Source organism: Trifolium pratense, linkage group LG6 (genome assembly GCF_020283565.1).
Source record: "Trifolium pratense cultivar HEN17-A07 linkage group LG6, ARS_RC_1.1, whole genome shotgun sequence".
Classification (NCBI taxonomy): domain Eukaryota; kingdom Viridiplantae; phylum Streptophyta; class Magnoliopsida; order Fabales; family Fabaceae; genus Trifolium; species Trifolium pratense.
In genome coordinates, this window is record NC_060064.1 from 2495415 (window position 1) to 2514317 (window position 18903).

Sequence of the window (18903 nt, forward strand, 5' to 3'; positions counted from 1 at the left end):
AAATGGAACGGTGCGAGGATAAACATAAGACATTTTTTTAAAAAAAAAACTGACTCACGGGTCAACTTACCACGCTATGTTTGAGTCTGCTTCCTCAGAATTTTAACTCAGCCCAACTAAAATACGTAACGAGTTAAACAGATTGGTGCAATAGATTCAAACTGTTTTGCCCCCAACTACCATTGCCATGTTGAAGAAAAAAAAATTAGACAAAGGACTATCTCCAAAAATAAATTAAAAACAAATATAAAAATAGAGAACACAAAAATTTATCGAATTTTTGACTGAGACATGTAAATACACTGAATTTAAAAATATTTCGCCGCCACAAGTCAGCTACCTGATGCAATTGGTATTATAACTAATAACTCAAGACATACAACAATCACTTAATATTATTTATGTCTTGGTCACACAACTTATTTTTCTCTCATCTTTTCTTTAAAACTTTTGGACCTTGTCGCCAATAACATATCAAACGGTTTATATGATTTTATTTAATACTATTAATTTTGATCCATATTTGAAAATTTTGACATAAATAATCTATGTGATATAAATTTTCAATTCAACCGTCAATTTTATAAAATTTATATTCGTTAAGGCGTTATTACACCGATGGAAATTTGATCCCTCTCATAATAGTTGCATATTAGGATTTGTTAACGTTCATAGGATGTAATGTGTACGTTTTCAGCAACTGTTGTTGAATTGAACATGATGTTGAAATTTTTCCACCAATAGATGGCATCAACACTTCAGTCAAAATCGAAAAGTTGTAGATATGTGTTGTTGTTGGTCATATTGGTTTAAGTGTTTTGAAGGGGTATCCATTGTTGAAGCTTGATCTATAAAGCGATTATCTTTTCTCCTAAAATATTTTCTTTTCATGAGTTTTCCTCAAAGCATATTTTGAAATTTAAATGGGACTCTAAACTACATGATAACATCTTTATGTAATTTTGATCTTTCAGTAAAAGATAAGTAAATTGAAGCAAGAAAACATTAATGAATTATTTCAAGTTCATTAGACATCCAAACGATCAAGTTTCCATATAATAGCATAATCTGAGTTGATATATATATATAAGATCAGAATTTCTTGATAAAATCATAAATATGATTGCTGATTTCCTCAGCAGCTTCTTGGTTGTTGAAGTGAGCCACACCTTCTTGTATAACCACTTCCTCCAAATTTGGTACATCTTTCTTGAAACCACCGCTCTCAATGTATTGCTTTGTACCAAAAGAAGTGTAAACCGTATCCAAATCACCTGTGATGAATTTCACAGGTACTTTAATTTTTGCTCCAGTCCATGCTGCCGTGAGTTCCCAATTTCTGTAAACATGATTGAAATGTTATATCAAAATCGTATAGTCGTAAGTCGTAATATCTGAAGTAATAAAAGTAAAATTAAACTATTCATATTCATATATAAGACCAAATAGAAATACAAGAGCAGGACCGGTTCAAGAATCAACCGTCAAAGTTGAAGGGTTTTAGGCCTCAAAGTTTTGAGCTTAACTTACAAGTCTCAATATTTATTTAATTTAGTTATAAATATATAATACGATAGATTAGTTATAAATGTTTGCCTTAGTCGAAAACAAAGGCTTCAAATCCTGCATGATCCGAGTTCAAACCTTGCTTGGATTTGGTAAAGTGACCAAAAATAAATAGGGACTTACAAGTTGAAATTTCTGTAGAAGTTTAAGGCACCGGTGAATCCTGTCTTTTCAAATTTAGAAGCATAGTAAGTGATGTCTTCCTGTGAGAGCCAAGAAGGGAGGGCCTTTGTACTTGAAACTCTAGGATGAGATAACAAGCCTTCTTTGGGAAAAATTGGTGGCTTAGAACTCCGACTTGTAAGCATGCTCTTGATAACCAATTCCGGGCTACCTTTCGCAAATTCAGCTTCCATTTTTCCCGGTTCCTGTCATATAGATGGGAATTCAGTCTCTTGTTTAATGTGTCTATTTTTTTTTTTTTAAAAAAAAAGTATCTATTTTTTGGGTTATTGGGTTTCTATTTTCAAGTTACGAAATGACAAGATCATTATAAACTCACACACATAAGTGAAGAACCGAAATTCGAACCCCAGACATGACGTCCGGCCTAACAATGAGATGCATTGTTTTACTCTAACCAAAGTTTTGTATTCTATCATCATTATTTATAAGCATTTGCAAATTTGACATGGCAACACAACAATCTATATTTACTTTTATTTTTTTGGATATAAATCTTTATTTACTTAAACAAAATTAAAATCTAGCATTTTGATTTAAACACATCCCATATGAATGTGTATATTCTCTGATACAAATTTGTATCTGGCCTATACTGTCTATTTCTAATAAATGGGGATAAGTCTTAAGGAAAACAAAGTTTGGTAGGGGAACAGACAAATATCAAAGTACATGCAAATTAAGAAGCATATTGTAGTAACGCCATTTTTGGAAAACACACACAAACCACGTTTTGAAACTAGAAATAGGATTATGGAAGGAAGAACCAATATCTACAAGTAGTTGGCTTGTTGCTTTTTTTGGGTCAATATGATAAGCATAAAATTGTGCGTGTAATACTATTTTCGGTCCTATTTATAAGAGACGGGAACTAAATATATTAATTTTTGTTGACTTATCTCTAATAAAAAAATTGAGGGTAGTGCTAAATCACATGTACTATAGTATAGAACCAAATATAAAAAATTTATCTTAGAAATTGTGGCATTTTATTCTTTGAATTTGCATACAATTACAACACCTATGTTTTATTTGACAATTGACACATATTGTTCTTAATATTCCTTTCACAAGAACAATTATTTTTATCAGTTTCAATTTTCTTCACATCCCTTAAAATAGTACTGGAGCACTATGTTTTAAGTGAGTAAAAGTAAAACTAGTCTCTAACTTTTAAAAATCTCAAATAACAGCAAAACCACAAATAGGAAGAGAAGAGGGTAAAAGTCAAAAGAGCAGTTAAAATCATCCGTTTAACTTGGTCAAAAAACAAAGTCATGCATTTGACAGATTCAAAGTACTAAAACTTGTGCAAAAATATTTGGACTTTATGATTGATAATACTCTGATATCATATATCAGTAAAGTAAAGATTTTTTTTTAATTCAATGAATAACCGATGTAATTGATGTATCTGATTCATAATGACCAGATATACGAACCTGAAATCTGCAGATATAATAATCATCTCCGAACAAAGCTCGCATGCCATCAACAGGTTTCACTTTGGGATTTCTTGGTAAGAATGGAACACTGAGACAAACATAAGCTTTGATTCTCTCGGGGCGAAACAAACAAACATACCAACCAATGATAGCACCCCAATCATGAGCCACTAGAAAAACTTGATCAACACCAAGTGAGTCAATTAGAGCAACAACATCACCTACCAAGTGGAAGATTGTATAGCTACTAACAGAAGCCGGAGCCTCGGTGTCACCATAGCCACGAAGATCTGGCGCCACAGCACGGTAGCCTAGGGAGGCGAGAGCAGCAATCTGGTGGCGCCATGAGTACCATAGTTCAGGGAAGCCGTGAAGGAACAAAACAACTGGTCCTTGTTTGTTTCCTTTTTCTGCGACATGCATTTTGATTCCATTAACCTCAACTGTTCTGTGTTCGATTCCTTCCATTATAGTATTATTTTTGGTGTGTTGTGTTGTGAATGAAATAGTGAAGCCAATGAGATATTTAAATACTAAGAGGAGAGAAGAGATGGTTAAAACTAGTACTCAATTGAACGATTTTTTAATTAAGAGGAGTGAGCACATGTGGAGATTTGGGGATATCTTTATTTTCCCTTATAGTCAAATTGTGATTAATTTAATTTAATTAATTAACTATCACCATATTCATGGCTAATGGAGTATTAAATATTTCATTCATCAGAACAAGATTGTTAAGATTACAAAGTTAGCTAATTTTAATCCTGAGTCAAGCAGAGACAGTTGGACTCTTACGATATAAGGAATCAAAATTTCAAATTTTGATCAAAAGAATATTATTTAGTGTTTTATACGCTTAACATTCCTAGTAAAATAAAGTTTTATGTAAAAATAACACATGTGAGAAACTATTCCAGTAAGGATGTTAAGGGAGAGTTATGCAAACATGTGGATAAAGTTTTGGGATATCACGTTCACGTGTAGTTTCATCAAGAACTGTGAAATACTAGATAGTTGAAAATTAGTTGCATCGAAAGTTAGGAATTGAACTCAGGTTCACCCAAATAATTCGTCATAAGGAGAGCTCATTAACCACTCGATCCATAAATGTGTATGTGCAAATCTTTTATTGCTTCATTTATAGTGTATAGAAGCAAATTGGTATAATTAACACAGTATTCATGATAAATCATTTTCAAAATACATATATTTAAAAAATTTCATTGATGTATGTATGAAAACTGAAAAGTAAAAACTAATGAACTATTAGTCTAACAGGCAAGGAAGTTTAGACTCTACAGGCTAACACATGAGCTCAATATGTTCAGATGTTAATTTTGGGATCATAATGTAAAACTTATTCAAGATTATTATTGATGATAATACTTTCAAGGTAAAAAACATACCAATTAATATATAAGTTTAAGTATATGCATACATACATCCACTGGAGTAATATGTGCAGGTGGTCTAGAAATTATGCGACACAGACACAGCTGTTGTTATTAAGTGAATGCCGTAAAATTGAAGCAGAGAACAACATTTGCCTGATTATTTGAATTGCGGTTCAGCTCAGAACTTCTTGATGAATTCGTAAATGTGATTACTAATTTCCTCTGCCGCTTCTTGATTATTGTAGTGAGCCACTCCTTTTTGCACATTCACTTCCTCCAAATTTGGCACATCTTCCTTGAATCCTCCATCATGGATATATTCTTTCATGTTTAGCATGGTGTATACAAGGTCTAACTCTCCAGTTATAAATTTCACAGGCACCTTAATTTTCATTTCATTCCATGGTGCCAAGAGTTCCCAATTTCTGCAATATAAGAAATAATTTATTTATCATTAGAATTGAGATCATTGTCTATGAACTACTATCCGACACAACACTTGACACAAATACACAAGTGATTATAACATGTGTTAGTGTCGTCTCGTGTCAGACATCAATACATATGAAATAGCAGACATGCATGCATGCATTCAATCAAGTATGTCGCTACATAGATTATTGTTGGCATCATGCTGTTAAAATATTCCCGCGAAAAGAAACGTCAAAATAGATTTGATGCAAACACTATGAGGCAACATAGAATCAAAGGATTACATATTCAAGTTTCTATAGTAGTTCAACCCTCCGGTGAAGCCAGTTTTCTCAAATTTGGAGACAAAATAAGCAAGATCATCTTCTGTGAGCCAGGAAGGCAAAGTGTTAGACATATTTGGGTTGAATCCAGTTCCATACTCTCCCTTGGGAAGTATTGGAGGACCAGTTTGGCGATGTGTGGGCATATTTTTCACTGCATATGCAATGCCAACTTCAGCTATCTCAAATTCCATTTTGTCTTCCTGTGATATGGATAAAAAACAAATACGACATTCAGATCTATCATCACAAAAATTTCTCTGTTCATTTTACATAGAGAGTTCTGAATCAAAATATTATACTAGGGTTGCATGATATGACGATCCAATCCAAACAGGTCACATGTCATACTCCAAGTTTATATCTGATAAATAACATGAGAACACGAACCTGAAATCTGCAGACATAATAATCTTCTCCATACAAAGCTCGCATGCCATCAACAGGTTTCACTTTAGGATTTCTAGGTAAGAATGGAATACTGAGAGAAACATAAGCCTTGATTCTTTCAGGGTGAAACAAACAAACATACCAACCAATGAGAGCACCCCAATCATGAGCCACTAGAAAAACTTGATCAACACCAAGTGAGTCAATTAGAGCAACAACATCACCTACCAAGTGGAGGATTGTATAGCTACTAACAGAAGCCGGAGCATCGGTGTCGCCATAGCCACGGAGATCTGGTGCCACGGCACGGTAGCCTAGGGAGGCAAGAGCAGCAATTTGGTGGCGCCATGAGTACCAGAGTTCAGGGAAGCCGTGAAGGAACAAAACAACTGGTCCTTGTTTGTTTCCTTTTTCTGCTACATGCATTTTGATTCCATTAACTTCCACAGTTCTGTGTTGGATTCCTTCCATAATACTGTAGTATTCTCTTTGGTGTTGTGAATCTTTGTTTTGGATGAAATTGTGCTATAAATGTTGTATTTAAATACTATGCGGAGAGAAGATATTGTTAATTAATACAGGTAGTATATTCGGCAATTTTAAGGAAGAGGAATTTGTTTATACTTTGTTGTCGTTGACTGTTTGGAGTAAGTGTGATTGTGGCTCGGAGGAGTTAATGCATTCTACACATGTGGAAGGGATCCACTAAAAAGACACCAAGCCTCAAGCAATATAGAAAAGCCTGTATGCAATCTGGTATGCAGGATAACAGCCAAATGGAAAAGGTACAAACTCAAGACAGCCTATCAAAATCTTAAATAAACAAACTAACTACAATTGAGCAAAAGGACCAAATATCACTCTATGGAAAGGAGTATATTTAATGTTTTATTTTTTTTATTATTATTAACCTTATGGTTCTCAGGTGAATGGACTCCAGTAATTCAGAGTTCGAGCACGAGATAAGTGAAACTTGTTTCTACTGAGAATCAAAGACAGGTTCCTCCAAATGATTAATAAGAAAATAAAAATTGTAATATAATCTTGAAAGCAGTGTATTTAATGCCTTGAAATTTTAAAAAAAGAACTTTTTTTCTGCTCAAAACATTTGCTTTTGTTTCTTTAATCATTGCTCTGAAGGAACTGTTTAGCATGACCCAGTAAATCATGGTGTTTTCATGAGAGATTTACACGTGGTACCACAATTAACTTCTAGTCAATTTTTTATAAGCTAAAAAAAAAAAAAAACTTTCAGTCAATTTTTACTACACTCATGCATAGTTTTTCTTTATAAAAACTTCAAAAGTTCGGTCAAAAGGTAAATAAACTTGTTACTAAGAATAACAAATTGTCCTAAAGAGAAGAGTTCATTAACTACATGAGCTTGATGTCTTCGCTGCTTTTATTATAACAAAAACTCTCCAACAAACATAATTAACGGCAATAATTTAATGATTTAGGGTTGTAGTTCATATAATTTCTATTTTCTAAGTAAAAACAATAAAAAAATGACAATATTTTTAAAAAAACAGACTCATTGGCCACCCTTCCACGCTTTGCTATGGTGATACGTCATTCATTGATGAATAGTATAAGTTAAAGATAGACATAAAAATTAAAATTTGCATTAGCTAAAATAAAATGGAAATTGCAAATCATTATCTAACAAAACCGAACTCAATTGGAACAACCTCAATTGTCATGATTTTGTGGACAGTGTAGTGGTGGCGACACAACCGCCACCAACCTATGAGATAAACAGGTGAGCTAAGCATGCGTTAGCTGACTGGTTACGAGTACGATGCAAGCCAAGCCATGACAGAACAATGACAGGTCAGGAAAGGGATAAATGGACAAAACCGCAGCAAGGAATGTTAAAATGTAACGTGGACGCAGTATGCTATAGCGCAGAAAATAAATCACTGTCAGAATTCCGAGGACACTTAACCATGTCACATATACTTGGTGATTTGTGGACCAAATAACAAATTAAACAACTTTAGTTTTTTTCAATCCAGAAATGTGCATGTGCAAATCTTTTATTGTTTCATTTATACTTTTATAATGCATAGAAGCAAATTGACATAACTAACACTGTATTCATGATAAAGCATTTTCAAAATATATATATTTAAATAGTAGTATTTTCATTGATGTATGAAAACTGAAAAGGAAAACCTAATGAACCATTAGTCTAACAGGCAAGGAAGTTTAGACTCCACAGGCTAACACATGAGCTCAATATGTTCAGATGTTAATTTTGGGATCATAAAGTAAAACTTATTCATTTTCAAAAAAATAAAGTTAAACTTATTCAAGATTATTATTGATGCTAATACTTTCAAGGTAAAAAACATACCAATTAATATACAATTTTAAGTATATACATACATCCATTGGAGTAATATATGCAGGTGGTCTAGAAATATGCATACAATTACAAACCTATGTGTATTTAGAGATATATGTAGAGGTGTCTTACTGGTTGAACTAGAGTATCTAGTGACACAGCTGTTATTAAGTGAATGCAGTAAAACTGAAGCAGAGAACAACATTTGCCTGATTATTTCATTCGCGGTTCAGCTCAGAACTTCTTGATGAATTCGTAAATGTGATTACTGATTTCCTCTGCCGCTTCTTGATTGTTGAAGTGAGCCACTCCTTTTTGCACAATCACTTCCTCCAAATTGGGCACATCTTCCTTGAAACCTCCACCATGGACATACTCCTTCACGTGTGGGGAGGTGTATACCATGTCTAAATCACCTGTAATGAATTTCACGGGCACCTTAATTTTCACGCCACTCCATGGTGCTGTGAGCTCCCAATTTCTGCAACGCAAGTAGTTTAACTATCATAAGAATTGGGCTTGAACAAATATTTCCCCAAAAAGAATCATTAGTTAGCATATGTGGAAACCAATTCATAGCAGCATAGAGAAACAGAAAATTACATGTTCAAGTTTCTATAGTAGTTCAATCCTCCGGTGAAGCCAGACTTCTCAAATTTGGAGACAAAATAAGCAAGATCATCTTCTGTGAGCCAAGAGGGCAACCTATCAGGGGTATCTGGATTAAACCCAATTCCAAACTCCCCCTTCGGAAGTATCGGTGGACCAGTTTGGCGAGTTGTGAGTACATTTTTCAGTACATATGCAGTGCCAACCTCAGCTATCTCTGCTTCCATTTTGCCCGGTTCCTGTGATAAAGAAAAGTGAAAAAAAAACACTATGATAATATTCAGACCTACCATTACAGGAATAACTCACTTCACTTCACATAAATAAAGAGTAAACAACCATCATCAAACACCACTCAAATTCTTATCATCAGTCTTTAGTATAGTGTTCTAGATTAATTAAACAATTATATTAGGAATTATTATTAATTTTAGTTATTAAGAACCAATCAATTAATCAATACATATTGAGCTTTAATTATCGCTATATCTGAAGTGCAGACGACTGATGGCTTACGTTGCCAAGAGGGTCAGTTCTGACATCAAGTGGTTCTAGCCCCTCCGATCGTAGTTGCGGGGATCGAACTATGGTCATACCTTCCATGTTCAGCGCCAATCACCGGTTAACCAACTAATGATTGGTTGTATCAATGATGATTTCTGTCACTAATATACTATGAATTGTATGAATCACTATAATAATTATATTAAAAAATTCTTCATTGTGTCAATATATTAGAGCTGAGACTAACAAAACATATTATTATCAGTGTCAACGTGTGTCTGTGTTAGTGAAGTACCTGAAACCTGCAGATATAATAATCATCTCCATAAGCAGCACGCCTACCATCAACGGTTTTGATTTTAGGGTTTCTACGGAGAAAGGGAACACTGAGACAAACATATGCTTTGATTCTTTCAGGACGAAACATGCATAGATACCAACCAATGCTTGCACCCCAATCATGAGCCACAAGAAAAACTTGTTCAACACCAAGTGAATCAATAAGAGCAACGAGGTCACCCACCAAATGAAAAATTGTATAGCTACTAATCGAAGATGGAGCATCAGTGTCGCCGTAGCCACGTAGATCTGGAGCTACGGCACGGTAACCGAGGGAACTGAGAGCAACAATCTGGTGGCGCCATGAGTACCAGAGTTCAGGGAAGCCATGAAGGAACAGAACAACTGGTGCTTGTTTGTTTCCTTTTTCTGCTACATGCATTTTGATGCCATTTACTTCTACTGTTCTGTGTTCTATTTTCTCCATCTATCTCCCTTTTTTGTCAGCTGAAGAAAGTTTGGAAGAAGTGGAAATTTCAAGGATGTTTTTTTGACCGGGGAGATTTCAATGTTTCGATGTGGGGTTTGATCGAAGGTAAATTCATTTCGTGGCTTTGGTTTAGTGGTAGAGCAGGTCGCAACGCAGATTATTTGTACTATAACTGGTATAATAATCCTCTCTACTGTCTTCATAGTATATGAGAAGTTATCTATTTTTAATTTTGTATGGGTTTGAGTACTCCTTATTAATACAAATCTTTGCTTATCAAAAAAAAAAAGTGAATTTTTTTATTGATATTACCATGTTATGACCATAAAATTTCCTTAATATAATTATTTTTTTTTGCTTTCATCATCAATTTAATCTGATTCGGTGATCAGTTCTAACATCAAGTGTTTTCAGCCCCTCCCCATTTAATCTTAACTCTTTTTCTTTATTTATAATTATTTAATCTTAATTAAACATTTTTATTTAATAAACCAAATCACATAAATTAATTATTCAATAAATCTTAAAAAACAATAAGCTTATTTATTTTTATAATTATAATAAATAGTACTCCCTCCGACCTCATATATAAACAAAAATTATTTTTTAGATTGATTCAAAAAGAGATGTATCTTCTCTATAATTTGGACTAGATACATTGTTTTTTCTAATGAATCTAAAAAGATAATATTTGCTTATATATGAGTCGGAGGAAGGATTATTTAGACAGTAGTACAAGTGAACAACCGATGTAAATAGTAGTACAACACGTGAAACTACCAAGTATTAAGAAATAGATTTAGCACATGATTATTTCATTGACGGATCAATTCAGAACTTCTTGATGAATTCGTAAATATGACTACTAATTTCCTCTGCTGCTTCTAGATTATTGAAGTGAGCCACTCCTTTCTGCACAATCACTTCCGCCAAATTTGGGACATCTTCCTTGAATCCTCCACCATGGATATACTCTTCCATGTTTAGGGAGGTGTACACCATGTCTAACTCACCAGTAATGAATTTCACAGGCACCTTGATTTTCACTCCATTCCATGGAGCCATGAGTTCCCAATTTCTGCAATACAAATAATAATAGTAATTTATCATTAGAATTAGGGTCGTTGTCTACGAACCACTAACAAACATCCGACACAATAACACATACGTGTCAATACGTGTCAATGTTTGTGTCAGTGATGGATATTAACACTACATAAATTACTGTGATGTTAAAATATTTTTTCCAAAAGAAATGTGAATATAGATTTGTGGAAAACAATCTCAGGCCACACTAAGAATAAAAAGCTTACGGGTTGAAGTTTCTATAGTAGTTCAATCCTCCGGTGAAGCTAGTTTTTTCAAATTTGGAGACAAAATAAGCAAGATCATCTTCTGTGAGCCAAGAAGGCAAAGTGTCAGGCATATCCGGGTTGAATCCAGTTCCAAACTCTCCCTTAGGAAGTATTGGAGGACCAGTTTTACGAGTTGTGAGTATATTTTTCAGCACATATGCAGTGCCAACTTCAGCCATCTCAGCTTCCATTTTGCCCGGCTCCTGTGACACGGATCAAAATCAAAATATGACATTCAGATCTATCATCACAACTTATTTGTAGTTCGGTTCAGTTTATAATACAAATTAAAAAAGGGTTTTGTTAAACGGTGCCCCCGGGCACTCTTTAAGCATTCCTTTTAAAGAAATAATTTATCCAAAAAGTGAAACATTTCGATTTTCAATGCGTTGACTTCACATATTTTCATAAAATTTTAATAAAAACTTACTATTTAAGATGCTTAAAGAGTACCCCAGGGGCACTATTTAGCATTTTCCATTAAAAAAAAACCAATCCGATTCGATTCAATTTTGTGCAGTTTAAAGAAATAATTAAAGAAATGGGAACATCTTGAAAGGACCTGAAATGCACAGTAAATCATTCTGTACTAGAATTACAGAACCATCATAAGACTTCCTCTTTTGATTTAGGTACTATTTTAGCCTTATGCTACGGTGGATCACCAAGTGGTTCACCGTGAATAAATGATAATACTACTATAACGAATACAAATTGCTTAAACAAAAGAGGAAAATTACTGCCATATAATAAAGAAATGGAAAGGACCTGAAATCTGCAGATATAGTAATCATCTCCATAAGCAGCACGCATGGCATCAACAGTCTTGATTTTAGGATTTCTACGGAGAAAAGGAACACTGAGACAAACATATGCTTTGATTCTTTCAGGACGAATCATACATAGATACCAACCAATGATAGCACCCCAATCATGAGCCACAAGAAAAACTTGATCTACACCAAGTGAATCAATTAGAGCAACGATGTCACCAACAATATGAAAACCTGTATAACTACTTATTGAAGATGGAGCATCAGTGTCACCATAGCCACGTAAATCCGGAGCCACGGCATGGTAACCGAGTGAACTGAGAGCAATAATCTGGTGGCGCCACGAGTACCATAGTTCAGGCCAGCCATGAAGGAACAGAACAACTGGTCCTTGTTTGTTTCCTTTTTCTGCAATATGCATTTTGATTCCATTAACTTCCACTGTTCTGTGCTCTATTCCCTCCATCTCTCAAAGTTTTTTTTTTTTTTTTAGATGAAGAATTGAGTGTTAAAGAAATTTTTGGAAGCTCTTTATAGTGGAAAATCAAGAAATGAAAGCTCTTTATATATAGTGTACTTTCACTATGAAGCATTTACTACTGTCATCGGCACAAAATATCCAATCTCGGCTATCAATTTCTCCCGCTCGATCACCAATTTCGTTTACGATACGTAATTTAATTTCTGTCCTTAAATATATGAATTTATTTATTAAAAAAAAACTGTCCCTTTTCTATAAGTTTCTTTCAATTTTTAAAAGAATTAATTACTACTTCTTACCAACATATTCTAATTATAGTGTATTTTTGTTTTCCGTAAGCTTAATTCAATTGACTGAATATTATACTTTCTCGAGTCCTTTTTTATAAGAAACACTTTTAAAAAATATACAAGAAAACACATTTAACATGGTTATTTTAATTAATACTTTTATAAATTTAAATTTATTTCATGTATACCCTTATTTAATTACTCTTTTTCAACTAACTTACTTATATTTAAATTCTCTCTCATAATAAATAATGACATAAGTGAAATTGAACATTTAAAACATTTGAAAATTGGTCAAAGTTTATTATAAAAAAGATCAATTTTTCTTCTTCTAAAGTGTTCCTTATAATAAGAACCGGAGGGAGTATTATATATACAGAAAGTCATGGTTCGAACCCTGACTCTACATAATAATATATGCAATATCCTTATCAAATTAGTTAAATTCACGTAAACATTATATTTATAATTTTTTTAAAGGTCATGCTAAACAGTGCCCTGGGGCACTAGTTAAGCATACTAAAAAAAGGAAATAAATGATAAAGTTAATGATGAGAGAGAATAACTTTTCACTTCATTAAAACATTGAATACACATTTTACGAGATAAAACTTCTATATTTGTATCCTTAACTAGTGTCTCGGGAGCACTGTTTAACATTTTCTTTTTTTTAAAATAATCTTATATAGAGAAAAAGACATAATAAATGGTAGTAAATAGTAATGCAGTGACCTACTACTATTCAATAGTCATCATCCTCAAATTTAATACGAAAACTTATCAACGTTAAATCAACTTTAATACGAAGACTTATCAACCTTAAATATGAAACACGTGTTGATTTGTGACCATTAGAATTGAGCAATTCAGATTTGAAGTTTGGATTTTAGTTAATTTTAAATATAAAATTTAATTTTAAAATTTAGTCTGTTTAATCTTTATCTAATAATTTAAATGATTGACTGTAATGTACGCACATCTTTCTAATTGCACATAATTTGGATCCATAAATTAAAGAAAGAAGGAATTGGTCAATCCATAATTTGAACATCAGCCACACCATCAGCATCTTTATATGCTCAATCAAAATTACAAATTCCCTCTGATTGCATCAGATTCAACCCCTAAAATTCAGAGAACACAATCATTGGGACCACAAAAACGACTAAATTTCTGAGGATTAGCAAATATAGATGCGAGTTTGAGGGATGAAGGAGATAATAGATGAAATTTGTGAGCAAACAACAAAGGAGAAGGGGTGCCTCTGAAGACTTTGTGATAGATGAACCAGTTAGGCTGCATACAATGACAAATGCATCAACTCTTTATATGTGTGATAAAGCTTGCCAATAATCTAGAACACATGTATATTAAAACAAATAAATTAAGAAAAGTTGTTGTATACATCAGGAGAAAGAATGCTGGGAAAGGAGAGAGAGGTGCAGGAAAAAAATGGAGAATTGGAAGTGAGAAAGAATATTGGGAGAAAGAATGCTGGGAAAGTAGAAAGATGAAGTGAATGGAAACAAATGGAGAAAGAGAAGCGTGAAAAAAAAAATGGAGAGTATTAAGGTGAGAGAATAACTAATTTTAGGGAATAGAATAAAGTGGCAGACAATGCATACTGTAACATTAATATTTAATAGAGATGTGTATTTGAAATTCAATTTTTTTTTTTTTAGCTTTTTACCACAAGTTTAATCTGATTCGGGAGTCAGTAACAATCATCACTGAACCAACTAACGATTGTTATTTAAAATTTAAATTTGTATTCGTAATAAATGATGTGGTAGTTGGGGGCTAGTCGTTAAGAGAATGATTAGGAGGGAAAAATTAGGGTTAAGAGTTTGTTAAACTTAAATTTTAATATAATAAAGATAAAGATTTCTATTTTTGGTATGTTTAACAAGTATACCGTGTGCACGGTTTAACATAATCCTTATTTAAAATATAAAAAGGTTTTTTTTTTTATATTATGAGTCATAGTTTCTTTTCTTTTGGGTTTTGACCCCTTTTGCATATATAAAAAAAAATATAATTTTTTTTTTGACCAATTTAAAATATAAAAAGTTGGGTAACGAACAGTTTGTAAATTCAATGGATATAGAATAGTACATGTGAACAATTGTTGCAAATACTAATAGTAGTACAACAACACATGAAACCACCAAGAATCAAGAAATAGACTTAGCGGCTCATTATTTTTCATTAGCATATCAACTCAAAATTTCTTGATGAATTCGTAAATATGGTTACTAATTTCCTCAGCAGTTTCTTGATTATTGAAGTGAGCCACTCCTTTTTGCACAATCACTTCCTCCAAATTTGGCACGTCTTCCTTGAATCTTCCCAATGAATATACTCTTTCATGTTTAGGGAGGTGTACACCAAGTCTAACTCACCAGTAATGAATTTCACAGGCACCTTGATTTTCACTGCATTCCATGGAGTCATGAGTTCCCAATTTCTGCAATACAAGTAAAAAATTATTTATCATTAGAATTAGGATCACAGCCTATGAACCACTAACAAAGATTTGACACAATAACAAATAGATACCGATAATAAATTTTTAAAAATAAAGTGTGGTTTAATATAACAATATGTGTCAATGTCGTGTCAGTGGTTTGCAGTAAATTAATTTCATGCTCTGATTTTAAAAAATTAATAATCTTAGGTTTTTATGAATCTTTTGTGGACTTAAAGATCGTAGCTTATGTGGCCTTTGTGCTTGCCTAGACTTTTTCATGGTTGAATTTATCTACAGCCCTTTCTTATGGCATTGGTCATATTATTGCATCCTTTTAATTAGTTATTAGTTTTTTAATACACAAGCAAATTTAATTGAAGTATATGTTTATATTGATAATTTCCCAATTCCAGGATGGTAAGTCTATTTTCTTATGTCTTTAAATATTTCCTAATCCCATGTTTTGTACTTTGATGAAATAGTTCATTGATTTTTTATCTCTGCATTTCTTATGTTTCTTATTTTTTTCAAAACCATAGATTAAAAGTATAGTGATTTGATTAAGTTTTGATTTTTACCTTTGTAAGTGAGTATTCAGAGAGCATTAATATTATGTCTATACAAGAGTACTTTTGTAATGGAAGCACAATACACTATTGTTGAAGTTAGGAAGATGGTACCTTTAAAGCTAACTTTTGGCCTTAGATTTAAAAGCGTCTAACTGAAATTTGAATTTACATATTGGATCTTTGTATTTATTTTTTCAGGTACTGCATAAGCAATGTTTCATATTGTCATTATTGCAATGCTCTGAGTGAAGAAGAATCATAACAATTCAAATTCTGTTAGTGGATCATCTAGAAGCAAGAGTGGATGGTTGAACTCTTTAGATTATACCATTTCATTGTTATCAATTAGTTGGTTTATAGGGACTATAGTTTTTCAAATATTAACAATTATATAATAACAATGAATAAAATTTATATGATACTAGAACTTTGACCCATGCGGTGCATGGGTCTAATTAAGTGTAATATGTAACAATAAAAAATAAAATACAAAAATTCTAAGAGCATTTTCAATAAGAGTAATATAAGGAATTTCATGGACTAATTATTCTATATTTGTTTATGTGCTTATTTTATATTTTATATATTTTTTAAATAATTTTGGAACCCCATCGTTTTGTTTACTTATTAAAAAAAAATTGCTGATAACTAAAGGTTAAAAAATTGATGATAATTAAAGGTTAAAAAAAAATTAAAGACATAATCAAGAACATAAACTTAAGTAGACATCCATAAATAAATAAAAATCGTGATTAATTCCGCCGTTCAAATTTATTGAAAACAGGGTTAACATATTAGGATTCCTAAATTCTTTCATAATTGAAGCACATGTTTTAGCGGTTGAAAGGTTTTATTGTAAGTAAGGGATACAGGTTCGATGACAAATATGTATTTTTTTTAATATAAAGCTGCAATAAAAAGAAAGAGAAAATGAGAGGGGAAAAAATTTGGTTTAGGGTTAGCTTATGTTAGCAAGCTTATAATATAAGAGATTATCGGTTTTTAATTGTTTAAATTGTGCAATGAAAATTGATGGTGCTTAATTGTCGTATGAAATATTTCCTATGAAAGTTGATGGAGCTTAACACTTTGTGGACATAATTTAAATCACAATTGGTCTGCTAGCGCATAATGTATCAATTGATCATCGGTTAATATTAAATCTGCAATGTTAAAATCAAAATAATGAATGTGATTAGTGACATGACTATGGTTGTGTTTGGTTGTATTGCAAAAAAAATTGATTTAGCAGAATTGAGTTTGATAATAACTTTCTAAATTACACGTGATAATAACTTTCTAAATCTCACATGATAATTATTCTCTAAATTTATGATCCGGTAGAAAAAAAAATCATTGATCAGGAAAGACGTAAAAATATTTCGTGATGAATAATATAGTCAACAATAATTTTGATATAATATACTTTTAAAATTGATGGTGCTTATCAATTATTGCACATAATTTTAATCACAATTGATATACTTGCCATAATGGTTGGAATTATTGCCTTACATTGAAAGGTTGCGGGTTCGAATCATAGTCAAGACAAAATTGTATTATTTTTTAATAAAAATTGCAAGATAAAATGGAGGGAAAACAGGGAAAACAAATTAGGGTTTAGAGTTTGCTTGTGTATACAAGCTTATAATATAAAAGATATCTAAAAAATCACACGGGAGGCTGTATAATTTTATGTAACGTTTGACAACATTTTGACAGGATGTGTTTTCATAATATATAATTATCCATTTAATTTGATCACAAATTTATATAGCACTTGAAAATTAAAAATTATGTACAAAATTACTAAAATTTGGTGCTTCCCGTGCATTAGCTCGGGTACTCAGACTAGGTAAAAAAACCTACACCAGAAAAGAATGTTATTAAAAGTCGGTACTTCCAAGTTCAACTATCAATGTTGTTTTTTCGGAAGTTCAACTCGACAAATTTTTAATGTTTTCTATTAGGTTGCTATGTAGTATGATTATGCATTATATTTTGATTTACATAGATATAATGCATATTTTTTTGAATTGTGTAATATTAAGGCAAATTTCACGGATACTGACATCTTAATTGCCCGACAAATTCTATATTAAATGATATATTTATTTACTATAACATTTTGACAATATGTATATTTACAGTACGAAATTACTACAAGAAGGTGTTTCCCGTGCGTTAGCACAGGCATTGGAACTAGTAAGGTTAATCCAGACCCATAATAAGACAGCTATATATACCCAAACATATTTGTTATTACTTCCTATAATGAATGCACAGTAAATCATTCTGTACTAGAATTACAGAACCATCATAAGACTTCCTCTTTTGATTTAGGTACTATATTTTCTTTTCTTTTTGTCTGAGACTGAGAGCAAATAAGTGTGAAGAATTTTTTTGAAGATAGTTACAAATAGCAATCACGGATGTATACTGTAGACAATCCAATCCAATCCAATCCTTATCCATATGAATGCAATCTCGTTTTGTCAACTTCTTCTCCTGCTCACCAATTTCAATTTCGTTACAAGATAGATAGATAGATACCTTTCTTTTATTTTCTGCATAGATGCCTTTCGAAAACTGACAAATTAACCTTATGAAACACGTGTTCTTGGATCCTCTTACTACTTTCTTCTCCGTCTCTCTTCCGACGAACACTCTTCAAATTAGACATGTTTCGGTGTTGGATAAGAGAACACTTATTTGACATGACAAGACTCGGATACTTTTAATTATATCCAATTATGTCACTTTTCAAATTATCATCAATGTGTCGATATATCAAAATAAACTTTCTCTTAAGATCAGAGGGAGTATTAGACAATAATAATTGTCTAGATACATCAATTCCACGATGAATCTAAAAAGTGACATGTTTATTATATATGATGTTTGCTCATTAGGCCCCATGGTTCTTTTCCCCCTGGAATTTACTTTTTTGCCCTTCAATAAAAACTCAGTTTGCTACGAACCAAATTTTTTTTGCCTTGA

The 18903-nt window shown here is 32.3% G+C and overlaps 2 protein-coding genes across 2 annotated transcripts; both read right to left on the minus strand.

Annotated features, from left to right (window-relative positions):
* Window positions 1-1005: 1005 nt before the first annotated feature.
* Window positions 1006-7911, minus strand: LOC123889037 (bifunctional epoxide hydrolase 2-like). The gene is made up of 7 exons (XM_045938210.1): window positions 5734-7911; window positions 5305-5546; window positions 4774-5013; window positions 4633-4664; window positions 3192-3760; window positions 1690-1934; window positions 1006-1339 (listed from the first exon to the last, which is right to left on the minus strand). The coding sequence occupies exons 1-7, from the start codon at window positions 6202-6204 to the stop codon at window positions 1093-1095; spliced, it is 2046 nt and encodes a 681-aa protein (XP_045794166.1). The 5' UTR covers window positions 6205-7911; the 3' UTR covers window positions 1006-1092.
* Window positions 7912-8020: 109 nt separating this feature from the next.
* On the minus strand, window positions 8021-12662 carry LOC123889038. Its single transcript, XM_045938211.1, has 6 exons — window positions 12089-12662; window positions 11279-11523; window positions 10800-11043; window positions 9492-9962; window positions 8687-8931; window positions 8021-8564 (listed from the first exon to the last, which is right to left on the minus strand). The coding sequence occupies exons 1-6, from the start codon at window positions 12557-12559 to the stop codon at window positions 8318-8320; spliced, it is 1923 nt and encodes a 640-aa protein (XP_045794167.1). The 5' UTR covers window positions 12560-12662; the 3' UTR covers window positions 8021-8317.
* Between the last annotated feature and the right edge of the window lie 6241 nt (window positions 12663-18903).

Excerpts from the sequence above, each read along its gene's own strand:
- LOC123889038 (XM_045938211.1), bottom strand. The coding sequence starts at position 12,559 with ATGGAGGGAATAGAGCACAGAACAGTGGAAGTTAATGGAATCAAAATG. Across the intron at positions 11,524-12,088 it reads ACTATATCTGCAGATTTCAG|GAGCCGGGCAAAATGGAAGC; the intron begins GTCCTTTCCATT and ends TCCGTGTCACAG. Across the intron at positions 11,044-11,278 it reads TACTATAGAAACTTCAACCC|AAATTGGGAACTCATGGCTC; the intron begins GTAAGCTTTTTA and ends TTTGTATTGCAG.
- LOC123889037 (XM_045938210.1), bottom strand. The coding sequence starts at position 6,204 with ATGGAAGGAATCCAACACAGAACTGTGGAAGTTAATGGAATCAAAATG. Across the intron at positions 5,014-5,304 it reads TACTATAGAAACTTGAATAT|AAATTGGGAACTCTTGGCAC; the intron begins GTAATCCTTTGA and ends CTTATATTGCAG. Across the intron at positions 1,935-3,191 it reads ATTATATCTGCAGATTTCAG|GAACCGGGAAAAATGGAAGC; the intron begins GTTCGTATATCT and ends TCTATATGACAG.